A 25,258-nucleotide genomic window follows, 5' to 3' on the forward strand; every position below is an offset into this window, starting at 1 on the left:
AATACCGAGCAGATCCTGACGGCAGCTAATATGAAGCTGTGGATTGAGTTGGCTGATTTCCAGGAGTGTATTCCTGCAGATAGGCTAGATGACTTCAAAGCCGGTTTGTCGGACGCCAGGGTGTTGACACAAGATCTCCTGGAAGCTGCGGCACACCATGTGGATACCTCCGCTCGAGGCCTGATGGTGGGAAGTGACACCTCCCGCCAAGCGTGTCTCCATGCGACGAAGTTCCCAGCTAAGGCCCCTTATACACAGAGGTGAGGGTCTCAGTCTTGATCCTTATCTGGCTTCAGGGGCTTCCAGGACCGCCAGGCGTGCAGGACTGAAACTCCGGTTGGCGGCACCCATCGAAAGCCAGCAGCATGGTCAGTTTTTCTCTCGGCCATCGGCCTCCTCTCAAGGGGCAAGTTGTCTCCCTGCCGACAAGTCTGCAAAATGATGTTTTTTGTCAGTCGCATGAGACTCCGGTAGGAGGACGAATCTCGTCTCATCTGGAGGCGTGGCAGACCATCACGAAGACCGGTGGGTTTTGTCCATCGCTCAGTTGGGCTTTTGGTTACCACTCCCTCCTACCCCACTCTTCAACCCTCCCTTCCAACAGATCGGGACACCCTCCCTCAGAGCCGAGGTTCAGAAGCTTCTAGACCTCAGGGCAGTGGATCCTGTTCCCCCGGGGAACAAGGGGAGGGCTTCTACTCTCGTCTGTTCACAGTGCCCAAACCCAACCAGGCTGGCCTGCGCACCATCCTCGACCTTTCCCAGTTCAACCTTTCTCTTCCCCAAGAGAAATTCAAGATGATCACACCTTGCCAAATAAAGTGCTCTCTTCAGAAGGGCAACTGGATCAGTGTAGTGGACCTTCAGGATGCGTATATGCACATCCTGATATGGAGGCTGCATCGAAAATATCTGCGGTTCTCCCTGGGAGGGGAGCACTTCCAGTTCTGTGTGCTCCATTTTGGTCTCAGCTCGGTGCTGCGTGTCTTTACGAAGATGTCGGTCGTCGCAGCTTTCCTTCAGCTACAGGGTGTTCATGTATATCAGTATTTGGATGACTGGTTCCTACACAGCTCTTGTCCACTGACGGCTTTGAGCAATCTCCAGTCTCTTCTCCAGCTCCTGTTCCATCTTGGGCTGTCGGTGAACTGGCGGAAATCTTCCATGACGGTCTCCCAAGACCTGATCTTCCTGGGTTTCTGTTGGAACACAATCGACTCCAGGGTGTATTTGACGGCGGACAGGATTGCGGATCTGTTCGCCATGTGTCAGCTTTTCATCCAGTCAGAGCACATGACAGCTTTGTGGTTCCAGAGGCTTCTGGGCTTCATGGCCTTGTGAGTACTGGCTCTTTCTCTTGCGCGTCTCAAGATGAGACGTACGCAGCTGCCTCTTCGGAGCTTTTGGTGTCAGGCTTCGGACGCGGATTTCAAGATGATCCCAGTTCCATCCTGCATGATGACAGACCTTCTATGGTGGTCTTCGGCCAACTATCTTACAGTGCGGGCCTCCTTTCAGGAGCCCTGCCCACAAGTGACGAAAACCACAGACTCCTTCCTTCTGAGGTGGGGTGCGACTCTGGACCATCTCCAGGTTTTCAATCTATGGGCGCCGCAGGACAGGCCGTTTCATATAAATGATTTGGAACTCCTGGCTGTTTTTTTGGCACTGAAAGCTTTCCAACCATCCATCACGAACTGGGTGGTCTGCATCCGCACGGACAACTTAGTGTCAATGTTTTATATCAACAAGCAGGGTGGTACCAGGTCACCACCTCTTGTGGACCTTCACATACAGGTTTGAGAATGGGCCATCCAGCGCGGCATTTGGCTACTGGCGGTACACATTCCGGGTCATTTCAATGTGACGGCAGACTCACTCAGCCGACCAACAGTGGCCAGCTACGAGTGGGAACTGAACCTGGAGGTTATCTCCACCATCTTTCGCCAGTGGGGCACTCCAGAAGTGGACCTTTTTGCGACTGCCGCAAACAGGAAACTTCTTTATGCATCCAGGAATGGTCTCTGGGCCTCCTCTCTAGGGGATGCTCTTGAGATCCCGTGGCACAACATGAAGGCATATGCCTTCCCGTCTCTTCCTTAGATTCATTGATCACTCTGCAAGCTCAGAAATACATTGAATTGCACTCTCCTTTTCATTGCTCCTTGGTGGCCAGCCAGATTCTGGTTTTTGGAACTTCAGCATCTATCGATTTGTCCTCCGATCAGCCTGCTGTTGATTCCCAACCTGCTTCACCAGTGCGATCAGCAGATGTGGCCCCCATCCCCACAATCATTCAGCTTGGTGCCTGAATTCAAATCCTTAGTGTAGTTTAACCTGTCCGAGGACAATATGCACATTATCCAAGCGGCCAGGAAGCCTTCTACAACGTCTCAGTATATGAGCAAGTGGCTCCGGTTTTGTCACTGGTGTTTAGCTAAGCAACTAGACCCCATACATGCTATGATTGACTGTGTTCTTTCGTTCATTTCTCATCTGGCTGCTTCGGGCATTCATGTCTTGTCGGACATACTTGTCAGCTATTGCCGCCTACTTGTCTGTCCACTGACACCTTTTCTTTGACGAACTCGGTCATTAAAAGGCATTTCGCTTGTTTATTATATCTTTTTCCACCTGTACGCAATCCTCATCCAAAGTGGGATTTAAATGTGGTCCTGAGCACCTTATGCCATAAACCATTTAAGCCCATGGCTACGACCGATCTAAAGTAGCTTTCTTGGAAGGTTGCCTTTTTGATTGCAGTGACTTCGGCAAGGCGATTAAGCGAGCTTCAAGCTTTGTCCATGGAACATCCGTTCCTTACCTTCCATAAGGAGAAGGTGGTGCTCCGCACTCATCCTTCTTTCCTCCCTAAAGTAGTGATTGATTGTCATTTGAATCAATCTATCTCATTACCTTTCTTTTTTGCAAACCCGGCCTCAGATGCCGAAAGAGTATTACACCATTTAGATGTCAGATATTCTATCTGGACAGAACAACTGAACTCAAGGGCTCCTCTCAAATCTTTGTTACGTTTGGAGACCCAAAAGGGAAACCTGCTTCAAAGGCTATTATCTCCCGATTGATTGCCTCCTGTATTTCAGAAGCATATACCATTCAGGGCCTTCAACCTCCGAGAGGCATTCATGCCCATCTTGTGCGTGGCAAAGCGGCTGCTGTTGCCTTCCAAAAATATATTCCCTGGGAAACTATTGCCAAGGCAGCCACGTGGGCTTCCCCATCTGCTTTTTGTAAGCATTACTGCTTAGACCTGAGCTCCAGGGCCGATGCTCAATTCGGTCAGGCTGTTCTTAAAAACCTTTTTCAGTAAGGGGGTTCCATCCACCCGTATTACCTGTGAGGAGTGCTCCCACAAGTATGGAGGAAAGGGGACGGGACATAGCAGTATAACAAAGTCACTCACCGTAGTGACTACCTTACTCTTAGTCCATAGTCCCCTTATGTCCATACGCCCGCTCGCCATCCCCTCTAATAAGTATCCTCTATTATTGCTTAAATGGTTGCTGACCTGGCGATAGAAAAGGACTGAAGGGCGATGCACGGGCGGGTGGGGGGATGCGCTATTTTTGTACTGGTCTTTTGACAAAGTTTGCAGGTATTTACAAACCTTTTAATGTCAGTGTAGATTCTGGGCCAATAAAACCTATTCACAATTTGGGCTTGGGGTTTATGAATCCCTAAATGTTCCCCTGTCAGATGAGTATGAGCCATCTCCAGTTCAATGTCTTTATGACTTCTTGGTAACACAATCTGTGTTAGGAGTTTACCAGATGGATCCACATCTACCCCATACAGTAACCCGTTTTGTTGAAAAACAAATGGCCCCCTTTTGCGCTGCCTTCTTTTTCATTGGTAATTTCTTTAAAGGCTTCTGCTAGCAAAGGGTCACTAGGCTGAGCAAAAGCTAAGTCAGGCATAATTATTTCTTCTTTATATTCATGGGTGGTTTGTGGTGTTGATCAGCTTCCCCAAACCGTTGGGTTCCTCTTTCTGCTGTCCCTGAATTCTTGAATTCTTTAAGCTTTGGAAACAGGGCACACTCCATAATGCTTTGTGCTATTCTTTCCCCCGCCTTGACTTGCCATGCTTTTTCCCCATTATTTTGCACTAGGAATTTTATATCATCTCTATAGTCTGGGTAAATCGCCCCTGCCAATATGTCTAGGCCATACCACCAGGGTAGGCCAGACCTGGAGGCAATTCAAATATAAGTACCCTTGTGGGGCGTGCCTGGGGATCAAGGCTTGTACCCAGGGTGGTATTAATTCTCCCCTAATACTAGCAATATCAAATCCAATAGAATGTTCTGTAGCTATAATTGGAATAGAAGCTCTTTTACTAAGTTTTTCAAATTTAAGGGTTCACTAATTGATATCAATTGGGTCCAGCCCCACTCCTGGTAGCATGTGTGAGGGATCAATAATGAGAGGCAGACAACTGGCTGTGTTTTATCCAAATTGAACATTTTATTAAAAGTAAAAAGTGCAAATATAACCTCACTAAATCTACTCTATCAGAGAGTTCTATACCTTTTCTAAGATCTAAGGGAATATCTCCATAGAATCAACAAAACATTAAAGATAAAACATAAACAATAGAAATAAAAGAATAACCCACAACCAGTGATTTTGGTAACCTTCACCTGTCCTGGGCAGATCCCTACCCCAGGATTACTCAAAGGCAATTTCTCCCAAATGTTCAAAAGGAAAGTAAAGTTGTGAACCAGTACCTGTAGGTTCCAAAAGGAAATAGAAGTTCACCAACCAAAATTTCACTGCTAAAAGTTCTTAAGCCTTCTGTTGAAAAGTTCCCCTTCCAATGCCAGCTAAGAAACCAGCACCAGTGGTAATCCTGGATATCCAACTTCCAGGATTGGTTTGCAACAGTTTACAAAACAAAGAAACAACTTCTGCTTCAACAGCTTACTTGGTATTCTTGACCTCTGCATTGTCTTTATTATACTTGTCATTATACTTCTTCTTAGGGTGTTGCTTTGCTTTCCTCTTCACCAACCCCTTCTTCTATTGTTACTGTGGGAGCGGGCTCCTTTGCTCCACAGTATGCTACTAACTTCAGTCGGCTTGAGGGTAGGATGCACTGACAGTAATATACAACCACAGTTCTTTGTCTACTCCAACTGATACTTTAGAATTATAAAGTCTTTAAGACTCTTCACCCTCCACAGGTAGGCAAGGCACTCTTCTTTTCTGTCTTATTACCACCAAAGTAGTCTGCTTGCGCCTCCAGACTGCTCCTCTTTTAACGTACAAACACCCAGTTCCCTTGCCCAGCTTCATTCACACTTTTATGGTTCCAGTAGCTATCCTTAAGCTGTATTGCCACACTTCCAGCTTGGGATAACAATGTCACACTTGTATTTTTATTTATTTTATGTTTACATTCATATCAGCACACAAAATCCTCAGGTATCTAGGTGCTAGTTGCAGAAACGTATAGTACAAGAACAAGCATGTTGGTTACAGTCAAAATAGGTGTGTGTATACAGCCTGGCAAAAGCCTCACATCATGTTATGGGGTAGGGGGGACTACATCAGCTATGTAGGTAATGGGTACATTTGGATGAGTTCACAATCGAGGGTATAGAAAGCCATGGTGAGAAACATTCATGTAGATGCAGTGTGAGGAAGATTATACAATACTGCGTAGTGTATGGGAGCCTAAATAAGGGGTATGACAGCCCCCAGCTTGAAGGAGTTGCAAAAGATAGACGGTCCGCGTACCTAAGGCCTTCAGGCAGGCATGGGCAACAATTAAGCGATTGTAATAGATGTGACTGCATCATGTGGTTACAGAGGTAAGCAATATGGATGGAGCAATAAGAGGACATTATTATGTTCGAAGAGACACACCCAGAATCTAGGTCTAAAGTAGGCATTTTAGGCCTGCTGGTCCAAGCCAGAGGGGATAGTAGTTTATTAAGGTAATAAGGCATAACGAACAATAGTATGATGCAAGGGTCAAGATAGGAAGACCTCATGTCATGCACTGGCAAAGCCGCACCTGTGTAATTAGGGGCTTCATCAGTAATTCAGGCGCTAGAGTCAGAGTTATTAGTGCCCGATAAGATGTGTCCTTAATGAGACGGGATGAGTCCATGAGACTTTGGTGAGCAACGTCTCAGGCTGCTGGTTGGCCCCTTGCTACAGGGTATCTAGTCAATTAATCTAAACCCATTCCATCTAATACCATTCCATCGAAATGTTTCCATCTGAAAAAATGTCCATCTAATGCATGTTTTTGGGGGGAAAAGGGTTCATTTTTGTTCAGGTGCATGTTAAAGGGTAAAAAACGGGGGTTTGCCCCCCAAAAAAAGAAAAACAAATGCATTAGATAGAAATTTTTTAGATGGAAAAGTTTCGATGGAATGGCATTAGATGCAATGGTTTTAGATGAAATGACCATAAACCCTTGTACGGACATAATGATCTTCTGCTTAGGTTGTACCAAGACGCGGTAGGGGGCGAAGTAGTGGCATCTGCTGCACAACGTGTGTTGATTTAGCAATAGGGCGGCAGGGATTAGAGGAACTGATCCTCTTACCTCCAGGCATTGTAACTTTGTTGTTGCTTGCTGCAGGACGACTCTGAGCGGTGAGGCTTTTCAGAGGGGCATCATTGGCGATGAGTATGCAAATCCTGGGGCTGATGGGCACTGCCATGCACAGAAAGACACAGACAAGGGGAGTCCTTTTCTTCAGTCCTTTGCTTTGGGCCGGCACAGCCTGCCCACCGCGTATGCCTAGTGAGGGTTGGTTAATGCACAACCAATCAAGGCCGGGTATTGACAAGGCAACGGCCCTTAGTGTAGGGCTGCAGAAGGAAGCTTGAATCAGCTGCGGCCATCTTATGGGCAGCAAGCTTGTATTGTAGTTTGAAGATACCACTTGGGTGACCCTCGCCCGTGGAAGAGAGCAGGCACCCATTGGACAAGGGGGCAGCCAGATGCAGTGTGTCCAGAGCTCCTGCACAGGAAGGGGGAGTCCTTTTCTTCGGTCCTTCACTTTGGGCCGTCACAGCCTGCTCGCTCTGTATGCCTAGTGAGGGTTGGTTGATGCATAACCAATCAAGACCCGGTATGGGCAAGGCATCGGCCTGAGTATAGTGCTGCAGAAGGAAGATTGAATAGGCGGTGGCCATCTTATCACGGGCAGCAAGCTTGTCTTGTAGAATGAAGATACCACTTGAGTGACCCTCACTCGTGGAAGAGACCGGGCACCCAGTGGAAAAACATGCAGCCAGATGCAGTGTGGCCAGAGCTTCTGCACAGACAGGGGGAGTCCTTTTCTTCGGTCCTTCGCTTTTGCTTCGGTCCTTCTCTTTTGTATCAGAGGACATTGGACTTTTAACAATTTCAACACTCTCAGAATGCAGGTGAATAGTTCTTAACAGGGCTGATTTCACTATAGGAAGATTTTGCACACTGGCTTGGGCAATATTTCCTCTTCTCTTCAGTTTAACAACTTCTATATCCTTAGAATACTTGTTCTGCATGTTAGAATGATCTTTATTCAATATAGAAACACATTTAGGTACACCTGACCACTTTTGGAGGAGGATTTTCAACTTTAAAGACTCATAAGAAATTGTATTTCCCTTTATTATCACAGAGTTACCCCGACTCCAGTCGGGAATCACAATTGTTCACACGCAACCTCTTTGATGGAATATACCTTGTAACAAATTATGAACGTCAGCTTTAGGTTTCCGAGTGATCTGGAAAGCATTCTCCTCCTTAATTGGAGACACGCGACCACTCCGGAAATGTTTCAATAGTTTAACAATGAAAATGAAAGAGTTATTGTATACGCAAACACTGCGAATTGCATTAGGAGTTTGCGTGATACATTCTCATTGTTAGCCTCACAGAGGTGAACAACTTCTACTCACTCCCACACTTACGCAAGATATTATTAAGCTGGCAACAGTTACCTCAAGGTTTTCAAAGAGAACCTGGATACAGAGCCTTACTCACCGGCTTGAGGAACACTTTGCTTGTGGGTTGCTTTCACTTCCCGACCTCTTCGGTCTCTGCTACTACTTTATGCACTCTTGGGACCCACACCCCTTGGCAGCACAGGTGTCTTTGGTCTGGCCTTAACCACGTGGAGTCTCCTTCATTGCTTTGTCCCTTGGCTTGCTTCAGTTCACCGGCCTCCGATTGCAGCACAATCTTGGTTCTTCATTCACAGTCATTGGGCGCACCTGGGAAGACTTTCAACCTAGTCAGGCCTCTCTCAGTGCAGCCACGCCAAAGCAGGGGTCGTGAATACAGGACTCTCTCAGAACTTGCAAGTGAAATCTGCTTTCCTCTTACCCCGGCATCTAAGTGAACACACTTCCTTATGAACTGCCAGCCTACTACTACCAGCCTTCCAGTTCCTGCTCCAGCTCCATTCTACTTCCCCCTCCTGTTGCAGCCATTTATGATCCTTAGGTGGGGCAATTCATTTTATGTGCAGGCCCTTACTGCTAATTGCCTTACCCTGGCGAAGACTGTTAGGTCTGCTTGCCTGTCCTTCACTTCTACATGCCTCTGCAGCCCCTCTTCTTCGTGTCAGTCCCTATGGGTTTCTGGGGCATGTAGTTTCATTTAGTGAAATTATGTTTTTCTACCTTTTTAAATTGGCAAAAAGCTATCAAAAGGGAAGGCGCATGGGGAAAGTTAAAACGAGGTTCCCGCTAGTCTTCCTGGTCTGATTTTTTTCCCCCCATGCCCCTGTGATCCTCATGCAGTTCACGACCCCTGGGCTCAGGATCAGAGAGCGCCTTTCCCTGGCAACATGAGAAGGATCCCAGACCAAGTTTCTCGGGAGACTCCCATCAGATTCTTCACACCTACCTCTTAATGGGTCCTGTGGCACCTCAAATTAAGCAAGTGGATTCTAATCAGCATTTTAAACTTTATCGTGAGTCTAATTGTCATATTCCACTATGGCATCACCTTTGCATCATTAACAATAGACATATGTAAAAGGGTTTGCCCACCGCTAGAGCGCCCCATTTTACTGACTCTTTTGCAATTAGTCACAGTATTATTATTGCCCTCGTCCTTATTTTCCAGTTCCTCCTAAACGGTTTTTATCTCATTGATGATATTACAATCAGTGATTGGAAATGCAATAAGTGAGAAGCTCTTTGGCTGGGGAAGAGGTGGAAAGTTGATTTACTTTCCTCTTCCCCGTGATATCATAAAACATTAACTAATTCAAATTGCACAAATAAAATCAATATGCGCCATATAGTCTGATGTAGGTTATTTGTTTTTATTTGTATTTTATTAAATGTATAAAGCGCTTTTCACCAAAAGCGCTAATACAGGAACAATAGAAAACTGTACAATCAAAATAAACAATGCATTCCAGATAAAAATCAGAAGAGGGAAGAAAGGTAACGCTTAGTTGTTAGAGAGTGCAGATAGAAGATGAGCTTTGAGATTGGACCAATAATAAGTAGAAAGGGAAGGGGAGGAACAAATAGAGAGGGGGAGGATTTCCAATGTTTACGGGCAAAAAGGACAAAGTAACAAAAGCGAAAAAGACGCGATGGAGATTTCGGAACAGAGTAGGAACTGGCTCTGGGAATGGATGGGCCAAGAGGGGGAATAGTGAGGTAAGCGAAGAGAGAGACCAGGAATGCACTTAAAGACAATTGAGAGAAAATGAAAATGGAGAGAGGGAGCAGAGATTTCGAAATGAAGCATGTGATCGAAGATCGAGGAGAGATAGAAAAAAGAAGGCAAACAGAAGTTATGGATGTAGCGAAAAGGAAGAAGATGGGAAGCAAGAAGACCAAAGAGGAGAGAGGAACACTAATCGAGACTAAAGAAGACTAAACAGTAGAGAAGAAGCTTAGTAGCATGAACAGAAAGATACGGTCGGGCACGCCGAATATTATAAAGAGTATAATGGCAAGATCGAGCAGGGGAAGAAATATGTAAAGAAAAGTAAAGCAAGGGTTAAAGATTGCGAACAGAAGATGAAAAATAAATAAAAGAAGGGGGAAAAGAGAGGAACGGTGGAGGAATAGTGGGAAGAATAATAATGGCCGGAAAAAAATAGAACCTCGGTTTTCAAAGGTTTACGTTGGAGAAAGTGTGAAGACATTACGTTTTTTACTACAGAGAGGCTGTTTGAGACAGTAGAGTGTAAAGTATCATCAAAAGAAGAGAAAGGAACAAAAATGTGGGTATCATCAGCATAAAGATGAAAAGAGTGATTAAAAGATGAATTAAGAGCAGAAAGCGGGGCAGTGTAAGGCGAGAAAATCGGCAGACCAAGAACAGACCCTTGAGGAACACCATAAAGAAGAGGATGAGAGAGGAAGTGTATTCAGCTCAGGTTACAGAGTAAGAGCGCTGGGAACGATAAGAGTGGAACCATTTGAGAAATGAGCCAAATACACCAAGAGTGAAAAGGGAGGAAATGATGAGGGATTGTTCGACAGTATTGAATGCCGCAGAAAGATCCAAGAGGATAAGGATAGAGCAGCATTTGGAGGGACAAGCTGTAAGAAGAGCATTGGAGACGTGCAAGAGGGCAGTCTCAGTTGAATGAAAAGGTTGAAATCCAGATTAAAGAGGAGGCAGAAGGGAATGAAGATTGAGATAGACTTGTGAGTAAGCAGCACGCTCAAGAAGTTTAGAAAAGAATGGAAGAAGAGAAATTGGCCGAAAGTTAGCAGGGATAAGGTGATCAAGAGATGTTTTCTTTAAGATCAGGAGAATGAGTGCATGTTTAAAAAGAGAAAAATTTGAAAATGAAGAATTGATAAGGGAAGGTAAGATAGGGGAGAAGATGAGGATACTTTTGGGGAATGAGGGAATGAAGGAAGAGGGTCAGAAGGTGAGGCAGTAGGTTGAGCACGAGAAAGAACAGAAGTTTCACAGTCAGATAAGGAGGAGAAAGAGGATAGTGAGTACAGGGGTGGGACTATAGGAGAAAGGCAAGTCGGGGTAGAAGTAGTAAAGAAAGAGTGGAGTTTAGCTACTTAAAAATCTAAAGTAGTTTGCAAAATCAGAAGATGAAAGAGGTGAGAAAAGGAGGGATCAAGAGGTTTAGGAGACAGAATTGTATGAAGAAGTTCAAAGAGACGACAAGGATGATGGGAGAGAGAAAGTGTGAGTTCGGAAAAGTACAAAATTTTTTGCATTAAGCAGAGCAAAATCATTTGAAGAGCTTAGGGAAGAGAGTGCAGAAAGGTTGTCCAGAGAATGAGACTTTTTCCACCGCCATTCAGCTTTGCGTAGGTGGCAATGGAAGGAGGTAAGAGCCAGAGTAAGCCGAGGTTGGGGGAATTTTCGAGTAGGTAAGAAGGCACGAGCAGGATGAATAGTGTCAAGAGCAGACCATAAAGTTGAGTGAAGAGAACGTGCAGCATCATCAGAAGGAAAAGAGGGAATAGAGGAGAAGGGAGGAATAAAGGGATTAGGGAGGTTTGCGCCAGTAGAATCGGTAGTGGTAGAATTTCAACGGAAATAATAATAATAATAATTTAGCATTTGTATAGCGCTACGAAGCCTCAGGTATCTGCGCGCCGCTTATTATTACCTACGGTGTGTGGTGCTAATTTATCGAACTCACAAGGATGAAGGGCTGAGTTTGGCCCTGCCGGGATTCGAACCTGCGTCAGCAGGCTCTGCACAGATGTCAAAGCGAGCGCTGTACTTGCTGTGCTATCAGACCGGCAAATGTATATGGAGGGTGGGTTTGGGTAATTAAAAAGGTGGTATAGGGCCTGCAGGGGGTCTCCCACCCCCCTTGCATTTGCGTTGAAATGTCCTAAACAAAGAAATGTGGTGCAATCTCCCTCAACCAATTGTTTTGGAGGAAATCACAACTGGAATGAAGTAGAGAAAGAAAATGAGGCAGAGTTAAAGGGGCTGAGGATTATGGTCCAGACAACCTGCAGGATCTCTGGCTAGTGTCTGAGCTCAAGGAAGGGCCAACTATCTTAAGGGATTGCCATAGTCCCCCCTCTCCCCGCCCACCCCACTGGTGGAGGTCTGTGCAATAAAAGTCTCAAAGCTGAGCTCAACTTCACAAGGTCTGATGGACCGCAGTTGCTGTCGGGCATCCCAAAAATAATCCATTGGGAGTCAAAAGGTTTTTCAGGAGCATTGACTAGGTTCCAGGGGTCAACAGCATTTAACTCTACATCATGTCAGCCCCAGGAAGCTTAGTCAATGAATTTGCTTAATTCAGAATTTCTTTTCAGAATAGTAATAAAGTATCATGACAAAGCAAAACGATCCTGGTTAAAATCTTCAAAAATACAAACAATTCATAACCACAGAATTCTAAAATCTATATTCGCACCCGGGGAAGTGCCATTAGAGAATCAGGTGGCTGGAACAGCGGGCAAAAAAAAAACATTCTCTGCCCACTGTTTCAGCCACCCGAGGGCCGTCCCCGGTAGCGCCTCTCCCTGTTGTCACAACACCACTCAATTCCCGAAACTAAACAAAACCTCTCCCCTCCCTCCACACTTACCTGCAGACAGAGGCGTTGCTAAGGGAGGGCTTAGGGGGCTATAGGCCCGGGTCTTTTGATTGTAGCCCTGGATAGAAGCTCACAGGCTACAACCAAAAGGCTAAAGCTAGCCCCGAGCCCCTGATCTTTTCCAGGCCTAACCACACCCCTGCCTGCCGGACTGGAGCTTTGAGCTCGGCTCTGGCTTAGAAATGTAAACTGGACCTAGTTCCTTTTACCTGTGGTGACAGACATCTTTTTCCCCCCAGGAGATTGGCTGCACAAGCAGCATGAATCTCTTGAGGGGAAAAAGGGAGAGCCATTCGCACCCTGGATGAACCCCGATTTGCGAATGGGGTTCACGCCCCGGCAGAGGGAGGATATGGCCGGTAATGGCGCACAACATTCGCAGGGCCTACCATGGCTCGGGCTGGTGGCCCGTTACTGGCCATGTCCACCCCCTCCTGGGGTGGGGTGAAAGCCATATTCATCACAATACGTGCACATAATTACTTCTAATGAACCACGTACAATCAGTAAAACTGGCAACTGCTAGTGTAACATTACATTTAATGGCACTTTTCAGGGCATCTAGCGTATTTAAACTTGTAAGGTTAGCCACAATTGGTGAGAGTAATGTTCTCCTTGCCATAGCATATAACGGCATGAAATAATCAAATACCTCTAGCATTCGACAGTGGGTTTCATAGCGCATAGTTCGTCTGCAGACCTAAGGAGACTGTTTCATTTAATTGAATTAGCAAATAATTTAAAAGACAGGCCCATTTTAATTTCTATTGATATCAAAAAGACCTTTTCTGGAGTTCAATGACCCTTTCTCATCGGGGTACCTAGGGGATATGGCTTCTATAATACCTTTGTGTCTTGTGTTTAAAACCTTCTAGAGTGCACGACAGCGGAAATGAAGACAGGAAGAGCAATTTCCCCTTCCCATTTAAATTGGCATGGTGTACATATCAAAGTTGTCCCATATAAAGCCCCCTCTTTTCTATGGCATTAGAACCCTTGGCCTGTCATATTGGAGCACACTTTCATTTCACAGACGGGAGGTGGGGACAGGAAGTTGCTGCTCTACGCCGATGGCATACCTCTGACTCGGACCAGCCAGAGACGTGTTTTACCACCATACTTATGATCAATTATTGAGGGATATGGTCGTCCCTCAGGATATAGAATAATTTGGGATAAGACGTTTTACAGCTGTGACTAGGGCCCACCCCCACCCTCTTTGGACCGGTCATCTGCTCTTGGGGAAAAAAATAACTTGCACTTTAACCTACCTGGGGATCAAGATTGAGAATACGTGGGACTCCATGTTGAAAACTAATTTGGATAAAACTACAGAAGGCATTGTGGCAGACTTAAAACACTGCGTTACCCTCCATTTATTTGAGTGGTATGATGCATCATTTCTTTTTATGAACATTGAAGCAATCTTCATTGGCACCATGCATTATAGGGGTCTGCAACCTTTGTCTCTCCAGATATTTTGGACTACAATTCCCAGGATATCTGGCTATGGACTATGCTGGTTAGAGATGATGGGAGTTGTAGTCCAAACCATCTGGAAAGCCAAAGGTTGTTATACCAGCAGGCTATTTGTAAATATGGAAATTAGACCCCCAAATGAGCCCTCAAGTTGACGCCAGTGGGGAGCCATTTTAGAATTAATCTTTCAAATGCTGAACATTTTTTTTTCAGAGGTCTGTGCATGGACCAGCAATTACACCTTCAGAGATCGAGACCTGTGGCTAGATTCACATAAACTAGTGCCAAAAAACCGCAGATGATGCTACTTTTTTATTTGCGCTTGTTTGAGAAATGCACAGGCCACCTTATTCTCAATATGCCCTGTCCAGACCCTTTGCATACACCCATGCCCTAATATATGGCAGGCTTCCAGCAACCACATACTCTTCAAGGACCTGTTTGAGGGATATGAAATTCAAGTTTCACAGAGAAGAATGGTTTAAAATTAAAAAAAAAAACATGGCCACGTCAAGAAAACCCTATCATGGAGTGTGCATCCCCTGCGCTGCAACAATCAGGCAGCGGTGGATGCTATCCGTTCCTGCACATTCCAAAGCTTATGTTATTTGTGGTTCTGGGTTGTGTATTGAAATGCACAGAAATGTCCCTTATTTGTGCAAATATGCAAAGGAAATGAAAAAGGACATATGCATACATTCACATGGCCTTTGTGATTTGGTCTGCGTCCCCTCACTCTAATTTCTACAATTCAGGGCAATGATACAGTGTCGCCCTGTGTTAACTTTCAGCCAGGATGTAATCTCATCTGAGCAACCACTCGCCAATCTAGTTTTGTTTCTTTTTAACATTATGTTCCTCCAATGTGCCACTGATGATTACTTCAATATTTTAAAAAATCGTGCAGGATCCCACTCCTCTAATATATTCTCTTCAATGTTTTAAAAGTAGGAAATGTTAAAGCAATTAATACCTATTGAATTATGTCTTATTTACTAATCGGCATACACATTTTTGTTTTGCACTTAGAGATATATAGAAAACTCCAATATCATGGCCTGTTACAACGAACTTATACAGCTGGAATGGGGAGAAGTTCTTGCTCGATTCAAATTAAGGTAAACAAATGTATATTTTACCCTTTTTTTCGAATGATGGAACGTGAACTAATTAACCTTTCTTAATCTCTACTGGACCTTTAGAGCACCTGCCTAATATGTGACTGACTGCTGCATGTCTTACCATCCTCACTATCTTCTTGACATGTGACTGACTTCACCAGCAATTTCGCCCTATTACTGGCTGCCAATTGATAACTTGATGTGGACACACCTTGGCTGCGTAATAAATCGCAGAACAGAATTCGAATATATGTTTTATTTCACTTTCCAATTAAATACGAAGCACTCCGTTATGAGCCGGTTATTCAGTTCTATAAAAGCCTTTAAAGTAATGCGTTTGACGCCACCATTAAAAGTTTTAAGAATGCAGTTATGAAGAGCCATCTGTTTCGTTTTTAGAGTTGAATAATGCATTAATAGGCTTTCTTCAACATGTACAGTCACTAACAATCAATTACTGACCAAACCAGTTACATTCGGAAAGCTCAAAGATTAACCTTGTAAAGGCACAAGCTCTTGTCCGCAAAAAATGCAGTATGCAAAATAAGCTGTACTCGTCCATTTATTTAGCAGGCATATAGGAAATGCATGGTGCATGCTGACATTTCTATTTATTAAATCTGAAAAATTACATTCGTTTAGTTAAAATGTAGCTCCAATTTCATTCTCAGGGTCAGGGGGACGACAATGAAGCTCTGCTCTGTTTACGTATTTTTAGAGACAGCACCTGAAAACAATTAACATAACAAATTGGGTCGTTGTGAAAATCAGAGGAATAGTAGAATCCTTTAAAAAAATAAGCAACTTTTTTGGTCAAACTTGAGGAATAATCATCTAAACATTTAGTCAGGATGCAGATCCTTCCAGTATGTATCCCGAAGAGCCAGGACCCCTGAATTGTATCTCAGGGGTCCTGAATATTCAGGATATATAATTCCGTATGCCAGGGTGTGCCACCCACAGAGGGCCTCCACTTCTCCAGCATTGGATCTTTCATAGATTCACATGCTGTGAATATTCCCCGTCGTCAGGCTGGGAATCCTCAGTAACATAGAGCAGTTTTATAATTAAACTGAAAAATGTGTCACTTTTGAGCTCTAGTAACGAAGTTTTCGGTCATACTGCCCACATCAAATAGGAATACCTCCCCTGTCGGCCCTCTTCAAATCTTTTACCGCAGGTTAGTATAGGGAGTCCTCAAAAATCATCTCCTCCAATATTCATGACTGCAGGAAGAAAATGTCCATCACTGATACCCACCGCGTCTGCCTGTGGTGCCTGGGTTCCGAACATCGGACCGATGACTGCCGGGCCTGTCAGGCCATAATGGGAAAAGCTCTCAGGGAGCGCCGAGGTAAACTGGCGGTGGGGGTCGGGGGGGACTTCGAAGACTTCTTCGAAGAGGGATAAGAAGTCCAGGCAGTCTAGGGACTTGTCCTCGCACAAAAAGTCGAAGAAGTCTCGATCGAGGAGTCGGTCGAGACAGTCTTCGTCTTCTTCATTGAAGACAAGATCGATTCCATTAGCATCATCAACGCCATTGTCGAAGCCAGTGTTATGTTCATGGCCTCTACCCACTCCGGGTAAAATGTATACACATTTGCCAAAGAAATACTTTTTCAAGTCGATGACCTCTATTTATGAGGAGGAGCAAACCTCTGAGGAGGATTCTCCCACCTTTGGATTGAGTTATGGTACAAAAAATGCTCCTTCGAGCTTATTGACCCAGCTTCTAAGATGTCTGATCGTTATGATTGCCTTCAATCAGCTAGTGGCATAGACACTTCTCCAGAGCTGGAGTTTGACAGGCCTGATCCAACTGAACATGCGGATTAAGCTTACAGGACTATCATGAACAGAGTTATTGAATTCATGGGCTGGAGCAGAAATTCTCCTGCCTATGAGCAAGATGACATGACGGATATCTTAAGCCAAGGCCCTCAGAAGGGCCCAGTATTGCTGTTTCATGCAGTCCTTCAGAGGAAGGTCATGGCAAACTGTGAAACTCCAGAATCCGGACAAGCACTTAACAAGAACTTTGCCAGAAAATATAGAACTTCTAGCATTGATCAGGACTATTTGACTAAGCAACCTACACCTGAAAGCTTATTGGTCCAAGCAGCTACATCGACTACACAGTCCGCTTACCCCTCTATTCCCCTGGATAGGGACGATAAGAGGGTTGATGCCTGGGCTTGCAAGATTTTTTTTTCGGGTAGCATGGCCTTGAAGTCAACGAATGTTACTTGTACCCTTTCGAGGTTTTCTTACACCCTATGGGACTGTGTTAGCATGGCGGCTCAACACATTCCGGAAGGCGAGGAAAGAGATGGCTTCCTGGCTTTAGTAAAAGATGGAAAGGAGGCAATGGGGGAGTGTCTCCAGTCGGGACTGGACACTGCTGACAGTATCAGCAGGTCCATGGCTTCTAGCACTGTACTACGCAGGTTTGCGTGGTTTAGGAAGTCATGCTCTGCACCGGATGTGCAGGGTAGACTACTCAATATGCCCTTTGACGGCTTGAGGTTGTTTGGTAGTAAGGCAGATGAGTCTGGAGAAGCTGCAGACCTCTTAAGCGGCAGCTAAATCACTTAGCACCTCCATACGCCAACATCAGTAACAAACCTATTCAGCCTCATCTTCCTGGAGAGGGCGTCCTTTTAGTTTCTATTCCTCATTTGTAAAGGGAAGAGGATAGGCTGGACAAAGGGGCCAAAAAGATTCCCTCGTGGTGGACGAGGAAGATGTGCTAAATCAGCCCCAGCAGCTGCAACTGTACCCTCAGCCGCTGATGCAGCCACCTCTAAGCCACCCTGAGGACTTGACCCACAAGGCCCTGGTGGGAGGTAGAATCTCTCAGTATCTGAACAAATGGCGGGGCATTACTTCAGATGATTGGGCACTGGAAAAAGTAGCACAAGGTTACTGCCTTCCTTTTAAAAAAAAGGCCTCAAGATCATCCACCGGGAACCAACTCTGTCAAAATTCCAGATCCGCACCTTGTGCAGGAAATGTTAACCCTGCTAGAGAAAAGTGCAATAGAACATGTGCCTGTAGCAGAGAGGAACAAGTGTTGGTATTCCCCCTAGTTTCTTATTCCCAAGAAGGACTGAGGATTGAGACCCATCTTGGACTTAAACTTGAAAAAGTTCCTCAGGAAGGACAAGTTCAAGATGGTAACCCTTTCTCAGATCCTTCAGGCTCTCCAACTCCAGGACTGGTTGGTATCACTGGACCTTCAGGATGCTTACTTTCATGTGCCGATCCATCTCAAGCACAGAAAGTACCTGAGGTTTGCGGTTGGCGGTTCTCACTATCAGTTTTGAGTTCTGCCGTTCGGGTTGACCTCCGCCCCGAGGGTTTTCACAAAGCTGATGGCGGTTGTCGCAGCAAGTCTCTGGGGAGGGGGGATTCACATCTACCCCTACCTGGACGGCTGGTTGATCAGGGTTCGTTCACCTGAGCAAGCCAAGGAACATCTCAGTATCACCTTCCACTCCCTACACAGACTGGGCTTCTCCCTCAATTACAAGAAGTCCCACATGATACCATTCCAAAGACTCCAGTTAATCAGAATGGTCTTGGATACTTCCTCGGGCAAAGCCTCGCCTCCTGAGGTGAGAGCTCAACACATTCAGCAGATAGTGACAAAATTCCAGAATGCCCAACATCTTTCAGCCTTCGATTTTTTGAGGTTGCTCATTCTCATGGCATCCTGCATTTTCCTGGTGCCAGAAGCCTGAGAATTGAGAATGAGATCCAACAATGGGCGACTCGGTGGTCCCAATTTTCAGGGAATATGTCGGATAACATGCAAGTACCGAGCAGAGTTGCTCAAGACCTAATTTGGTGGGCTTGCAAGGACAACATTCTCAAGGGACAATCTTTTTGTCAGCCATGGCCAGAGATAACGGTAGTGACGAACGCCTCACTCACTGGGTGGGGAGCCCATAGCAACGATTTGACCATCAGCGGTTGTTGGTTTCCATTGGAATCCAAACTACACATCAACCTTTTGGAGCTTAAGGCAATCAGACTAGCGCTGAAGGCCTTTCTGCCCTCTGTACGGGGAAAGAATGTCCTGATAATGACGGACAACACAGTAGCCATATAACAACAAGAGAGGAGGTGTAGGGTCACGACCACTGTACAGAGAGGCAATACCGCTCCGGTTCTGAGCAATACAAGAAGGAATCTCTTTATCGGCAGTTGACCTAGCCGGAGAGCAGAACACAGCGGCGGACGCTCTGAGCAGGCAGAGCACAGTATCCCACGAGTGGGAACTAGCTCAGGAAGTACTTAAAGAGATCTTCACCCTTTGGGGAACCCCTCAAGTGGATTTGTTTGTGACCGGTGTTAACCAGAAATTAGATCAGTACTGCTCAAGGGAATGTCCTCCAAGAGGAGCTCTAGGAGACACGTTCGTAATGGACTGGGAATTCCCACTCCTGTACGCGTTTCCTCCAGTCCCCGTGATTCCTCACGTAATCAGGAGGTTGAGAAAGTTCAGGAAAACCATGATCGTAATTGTTCCGGATTGGGCCAGGAGGATGTTATACCTTGACCTTCTGGACATATCCTTTTGCCCTCCAATACATCTTCCACTAAGAGAGGATCTTCTCTCGCAAGGGGAAGGTGGGGTTCTCCATCCAGAGGTCAAAACACTCAGCCTTCACGCATGGTTTCTGAGAGGCTAAGATATAAGGATTGGGACCTCCGGGAAGACGTAATGGAGATTTTGCTTTCTGCAAGAAGGCCAGCAACCAAATCCTTGTACCGATGTCGTTGGAATAAATTCAGTAATTGGTGCAAGGATAAGAATGTGGATCCTTTTTAATGAGGCACTCCTATGGTGCTTCTTTTCCGTTGCATCTGGCCAATCTGGGGATGCAGATTGGAACCATAAAAGGATACCTGGCGGCTCTTTTCATATTTAAGTGCTCCTCTGAAGAGGTCTCATATTTCAAAATACCTATTAATTGTTCAATTTCTGAATTTCTGAAGAGACTCACTAACGTGTACCCTCCAGTCCCATTTCACGTCCCTGCTTGGGATTTACACCTTGTGTTCAAGTTTCTAACTTGTATACCCTTTGAGATGTACATTCCTACCTGTTAAGGCTCTTAACTCTGAAATCTGCACTTCTTTTGGCATTAACATCAGCCCGCAGGGTAAGTGAGTTGCAGGCTCTTTCATGCAAGTCTCCTCATACTACGTTTCATAAGGATAAGTCCTTAGGGTTAAACCATAATTTCTGCCGAAGGTAGTCTCTGACTTTCATCTGTCGCAAAAGAGAACACTCCCAACTTTCTACCCTCCTCCTCATTTGGACAAAGAGGAAGAGAGGCTACATAGCCTGGACCCAAAAAGGGCTCTGAGTTTTTATATTGCAAGAATGGCAAAACTTTGCAATGATGAACAGCTTTTTGTGGGATATGCAGGTCCTCAATTTGGACTAGCGGTAACTAAACAAACTATATCCCGGTGGATTACACTGGCTATTGGAGAGTGCTACAGACTTGCTTTAAAGGACCCACCGGAAGGGCTTTGAGCTCATTCCTCGAGGGGCATGGCTACTTCCGCAGCTCTTCAAAGGGGTGTCCCTATAATTGACATCTGCTCAGCTGCAACTTGGGCGTCAATTCATACCTTTCTTAAGCATTATTGCTTAGACTCCTCTTCTTCTCAAGAAGGTCTTTTTGCTAAGGCAGTACTTCATTCCAGTAGTATTCCCTCCTCCAAATTGTCACTGCTTTGGGAGTCTATCAAAGATGAGGAATACGTGGGAGGACACAATCCATTCGAAGAACAAGTTACTTACCAACTAGTAACGTTCTTTCGACTGGATGTTCTTCCCACGTATTCTTCATCGCCCCTCCCAGCCTACCCCGCCGTACCATTTACATGATTTACACTCCACGCTATGTGAGAGCTCGCAGTCTTGGTGTACACCTGATCAATCCCTCGATTGGTGGGAACGAAAAACAGAACTGAAGCCAACATACGCGGCTCGAGCTATTTGTGCTGCTGATGACGTCGACACACATTTTTGCCGAAGCAGCAAAGCTGAAGATACAAATATATCAAAGATGAGGAACACGTGGGAGGAACATCCAGTCGAAAGAACGTTACCAGTTGGTAAGTAACTTGTTCTTCTGCAAGGACACTCAATGCACTGCACAACTTTGCGGCTCTTGCAATTGATCATTTTGTTTAGGACCCATTCTGTGTCTCCAAAATAGTAGCTTCCGATGTTTCCTTCGTAAATGTACATACTAAGCCCTTACCACAAGTGTAGTGGTCCGCAAGTGGTTCCACATTCCAAATTCATATGTGGTTTGTCGTTCTTGTTGTATTGAGAGTGGACAAAGTTGTCCCTAAAGTTTCTAGATCTTTTTAAGGCAAACATTGGTACGTCTTCATCTGGGAGACTTAGTTTCACTAGGGGCCAGTGTTTGCAAATTATATTTTTTAGGTGAAATGTGTTGGGGCAATTGGTGGTTACACATGTCATCCTGTTTGTCTCCTGTGTTTTGGCTCTGGGTTTGGTAAGATACGCCCTGGTGCTGTAGCTGTCTCTCTTGGGTGAGTGATCCACTAACTTCTTTGGGTAGCCCATGGCCATCAAACAGGTGTCTAAAATGTCTGCGTTTTGTTTGAAATCGCCCAGGGATGCACAGTTCCTGCGGATTCTTAGATATTAGCCTAAGGGAAGATTATCTGCTAGTATTGTGCGTATTTTCGCTCTTATAGGGTGTCCAACTATTCTTGTCTGTCTGTTTCCTAAACAGAGTTCAGGCAAAATTTACCGTGGGAATTCTTAATAGTTGGATCTAGGAAATGTAGTTTGCTGTTGTCAAACTCAATAGAGAATGTAATGTTCATATTGCATTGATTGAGCCAGCTATGGAAATGCTTCAAAGTGGGGATCTCTGCATTCCAGATGAAGAATATTGTCTATATATCTCTTCCACATTATTATTATATTGATCAGAACATTATTGGTGACTGCAAAAATTAAGTCATCCTCAAATTGAGCCATATAAAGAATGGCTAAGCTTGGTGTGAAGGTTGCTCCCATGGCAGCGCGACAAATTTGTAAGAAAAATGCGTTGTCAAATTGAAAATAGTTTTTTCTCCAGGGCAGTAGTCATAAATTCAAATTCAGATGAGATTTTAAGTGGTGTGTCACTTCTAGAGACCATAAAACATAAAGGATCCTCTTAATGTAAGGCACTTGGGATGGAAGAAAACATAATTACACACTAGCACTTTTTCTTTTTTCTCCTTTCTTTCAAATGTACTGTTTCCTGCACTCCATGCTTAAAACAAAATCTCTTGAATCATTCTTAATAGCCAATCAAGTTCAATGTATTGGTTATTTCTTTACCATTTCATTTTCTGCATCCGTTATTTCGTGCAAATATACATATTCTCATTCTCATATCAACATATTATATTAATTGTGCGTCCCCTGGTATTTGTCATTCAATTCTGGCGTGAGCCCTAACTGCTGTTTACACAGCCAACATCACCTTGTGAAGTGAATCCCACTAAATACCCATAAAAAACACTATTCATTTGCAACCAGGTCTACGTCTTGTGTAGAAATATTTTGCACAACTAATTCGACTGCTCTATCAGTGGATTGACGTTTCGGTGGACCTTTAGTTCTACCACCTTCCTCAGGACTGTGTCTTGTGTGGGGACCCTGGAAAGCAACAACAATTGTGTATGAACCTACTGTGTTAATAAAAACTTGAAAAACTGGAAAGACTAAAATAGTAATTGAGCCAGAACCTCTGATATGATATGATAGTTTATTTATATAGCGCCTATACACAGTGTGTTTCAAAGCGCATCAAGGCAAGAGAGGGAACAAGGGAAAATACAATCACATTGTTACAGGCCATACACAGTAAGGATGTGAAATCAACTATCGTACTTGGCTTGATGACATTTCAGATAGTGCAACAGCTAAGACATAGGTAAGGAAGGGAGGGGGAGAGTGGGAAGGAAATGGAAACAGACAGACGACTACCGTACTCGGCCTGACGACATTTCTGGTGGAGCTGGAGAAAAACAAAAGGTGAGGGAGAAGGGTGCAGAAAGGGAGGGGAGGAACAAAACAAGCGACTATCGTACTAGACCTGATGCCGTTTCAGATAGTGCTGGGAGGGGGGCAAGTAAGAGGTGGGGGAGGAGACAGGCGAGGTTGCTATCATACCCGGTCCAGGGACAATTCTGATAGAGTAAGTGGATAGAAGAAAGTAAGGGGAGGAGGATATAGGCAAGGGGAGAAAGGGAGAGGAGGAGAGAACAGAGTAGCTAGTCAAAAAGAGTGGAGAAGAAAGAGGGGAGAGCGAATACAATTGCAGAAGTCAATATTAACACATAATGTTGCAACTCAGGATACAAGATGAAGATGAGAACAGCTTGATTCAGGGCCACCATGAGCTCAAGAGGCAGGGGACGTCCAGCATGAGAGTTCAGAGAGGGTGATGCCCCGTGAATCAATGAAGTCCCTAAAAGTCAAATTGAGCATTGGCCACAAGACGGGGATGGTGAAACCAGAATGAATCAGGACAGACTCCTGCAGAAGTAGACTGGAGGGGGCAGGAGGAGCAGGGTAGAAGAATCAAGTAAAACAGGCAACACCTGTGTGCGAGAAGGGTGGGTGGCACAAGGGAACATCATGGGGGACCAGAGTGGGTGGGGATGGACTGTGGGGACAGAGGGAGTAGACAAATGTTGGTGCATGCTTACCTGCTGTCTGAGCAGGGTGTTGTGCCCTGGGTCCACCTGGTCCGAGCAGGTCATAACAGGAATTGCTCTTTTCATTATCTGCCCTTCGCTTCAGACACCTGGACGAGAAACGCCCTTGATCTAAGAGTTAAGAGCAGGAAGGAAGAGGCAGCGCTAAGAAAGTGGGCGGGGTATAGGCCAGGTGACTTAGATCCACTTGCACCTGCTCCCCATCTGCAAAGGAAAAGAGGCTGGAGGGCTCCTTAAGTAGGGAAAAAGAGCAGCAACCAGGAAGGCACCATGTGGGTGGGGCTTAGGCCAGGTGACCTAGATCCACTTGCACCTGCCCCCCATCTGCAAACAAAGGAAAAGAGGCTGGAGGGCTCCTTAAGTAGAGAAAAAGCGGCAAACGGGAAGGCACCATGTGGGCGGGGCTTAGGCCATGTGGCCTAGATCCACTAGCACTTGCTCCCCATCTGCAAAGAAAAGGAGGCTTGAGGGCTCCTTAAGTAGGGAAAAAGAGCAGCAACCAGGAAGGCACCAGGTGGGTGGGGCTTAGGCTAGGTGACCTATATCCACTTGCATCTGCTCCCCATCTGCAAAGGAAAAGAGGCTGGAGGGCTACTCTGTGACCTAATCACTGTAATACTAACCTTGCTCTATACGTATATCCTCTTGTTCTTTGTTTGTGGTGGGCTTAGCACTTCTTGCCTCTTGTAAGTGATATATTAACAATGATCATCGTATAAATTAGAATTAGTGAATGTTCTAGCTACGTTCTGCACATATGCAGTATATCCATATTGCTGCAAAAAGTCTAACCCTGTCATGTGTTCTTTGTGAAGTATTGCTGTAGTTAATGCAAGGGTTTTCAGGGTTGTGGAGTAGGTTTCAGATCTATCTCCACCATTAGAAAGGTGCAGCCTTGGCTGCTAAGCCTTGTTCCTGCAAGATAGAGATATGTATTTATATACATTGCAGAAACTCTTTCCTTAAATGACTGTCTATAGAGATAAATCTCCTAAGGGAGTCTGGTCCTGGTGACCCATTGAGAATTGTAGTACCTGATTCTCTTTGTAATGGATATATTCTGCATTTATTGTGCAAGTTGAAGTGGGAGAATGGAAGACCAGGCTCCCGTCCTTCACCTCTCGCGCTTGGCCTAGAGGGTCACGGCCCAGACACCCGCCGCGAGAAGAGTTTGTCCATTTACCAGACGACCAGGTACCCTGGTACAGGAACATACGGATGTGTCCACCTGCCTGCCCAGCAGCCCGCACTGGCCATGCCGACACCTGCGGCTCGGATCAGCTAGACTAAAAACCACACGTCGTTAGAGATGCCATGACGACCTAGACAACGGGAAGCACATCTG

At 45.2% G+C, this 25,258-nt stretch overlaps 1 protein-coding gene across 2 annotated transcripts in view; it reads left to right on the forward strand.

Annotated features, from left to right (window-relative positions):
- The window catches only part of PDE8A (phosphodiesterase 8A), a 1,868,130-nt gene that overhangs the window by 1,126,118 nt on the left and 716,754 nt on the right, over window positions 1-25,258 (forward strand). For both annotated transcript variants that reach the window (XM_069624978.1, XM_069624977.1), the window contains exon 6: window positions 15,047-15,135. In XM_069624978.1, the coding sequence (XP_069481079.1) occupies window positions 15,047-15,135 (89 nt within the window). The remainder of the gene's footprint in view (window positions 1-15,046; window positions 15,136-25,258) is intronic.

Source organism: Ambystoma mexicanum, chromosome 11 (genome assembly GCF_040938575.1).
Source record: "Ambystoma mexicanum isolate Mex_15411 chromosome 11, UKY_AmexF1_1, whole genome shotgun sequence".
In the NCBI taxonomy this organism is placed as follows: Eukaryota; Metazoa; Chordata; class Amphibia; order Caudata; family Ambystomatidae; genus Ambystoma; species Ambystoma mexicanum.